This window comes from Sinocyclocheilus grahami, unplaced genomic scaffold (genome assembly GCF_001515645.1).
Source record: "Sinocyclocheilus grahami isolate Dianchi unplaced genomic scaffold, SAMN03320097.WGS_v1.1 scaffold449.1, whole genome shotgun sequence".
Lineage (NCBI taxonomy): Eukaryota > Metazoa > Chordata > Actinopteri > Cypriniformes > Cyprinidae > Sinocyclocheilus > Sinocyclocheilus grahami.
Genome location: NW_015505628.1, coordinates 668 through 1,880, shown reverse-complemented (window position 1 = coordinate 1,880; position 1,213 = coordinate 668). Strand labels below are relative to the sequence as shown.

Below are 1,213 nucleotides of genomic sequence, written 5' to 3'. Positions count from 1 at the left end.
CTATTAGATCACCTGTAGTGTCCTGTTTAAACCAAAATGGTGTTCACTTTAGCAGTTCTATATTTACATGCTGCTTTTCTGAAATGTGTCCCTTGTTGTTCTCAGGATGAGCAGAGTTCAGTGGCCATGCTGAAGAAGCACCAGATCCTGGAGCAGGCGGTGGAGGACTATGCTGAAACCGTGCACCAGCTGTCCAAGACCAGCCGAGGCCTCGTGGCCGCCAACCACCCCGAGAGGTACAGAACACAGTTACACACATTGGGCCCTATTTTAACGATCTAAGCGCATAGTCTAAAGTGCACACCCCAGGTGCACTTAGGGCATGTCCGAATCCACTTTTGCTAGTTTAACGACGGGAAAAACGGTCGGCGCGCCCGGCGCATGGTCTAAAAGGGTTGTCCCTATTCTCTTAATGAGTAATGGCCGTGGGCATAAAGTGCAATAAACCAATCAGAGTCTCATCTCCCATTCCCTTTAAGAGCCAGTTGCGCTCGCGCCATGGCAGATTTGCTATTTACACGGCGGAATTTGCAAGCGCAAAGACTGAACACGTCTCCAGAGATGAAACAGAGCTGCTCATGCACGAGCAAATAGGTAGCCTAATTCTGATACATGCAATGACTGTCCATTATGACATGTAGGCATTTTTATAGTTATGTAGCCTACACAATAATAATCTTTTACATTGTAATCCTTTAATTTTTAATATTTGGCATGCTTGTGTGCTGCTGTGTGTCCATGTGTGTGTAATAAGCAGAGTGTACGCGCGGTGTGAACCCTAACTCTATACTAACGCGCTCTTTAAATAACAAAAAACGTCTCGGGTTACTTATGTAACCATGGTTCCCTGAGCATCTGTTGGTTTTTTTAGATGAGACAGGACTGAAATTCCCTTTCGTGGAACTTCGAACTGCGTCCTCTAGGGGTCGCTATGGGGGGGGAACGCCTCATCGTGACCCGTGTCTGAAGCCTACATTGAAAAAACACCAACTTGTTGGGCCGGCGACAACCATGACGTCACTACCGTCGCAACTAGTACAAAATAGGCGCCGGTAGCGCACATCATCACTTCTTCGTCTGAAGCTTGTGTGCGCAGCATGGCACAAAAACTAGAGGACGCAGTGTCTCGTTCCCCTCAGGGAACCATGGTTACATAAGTAAGTAAGTACATTGGATCAATTACTAGTCTTGGCCTGTCACTCAGGGCTACCTC

General features: G+C 47.2%; 1 protein-coding gene across 1 annotated transcript in view; it reads left to right on the top strand.

Moving 5' to 3' along the window:
• Positions 1 to 282, top strand: part of LOC107552386 (spectrin beta chain, non-erythrocytic 1-like) — a 92,972-nt gene extending 92,690 nt beyond the window's left edge. Inside the window, exon 21 of the mRNA XM_016234255.1 lies at positions 106 to 282. Within this exon, the coding sequence (XP_016089741.1) occupies positions 106 to 282 (177 nt within the window). The remainder of the gene's footprint in view (positions 1 to 105) is intronic.
• Positions 283 to 1,213: the final 931 nt, after the last annotated feature.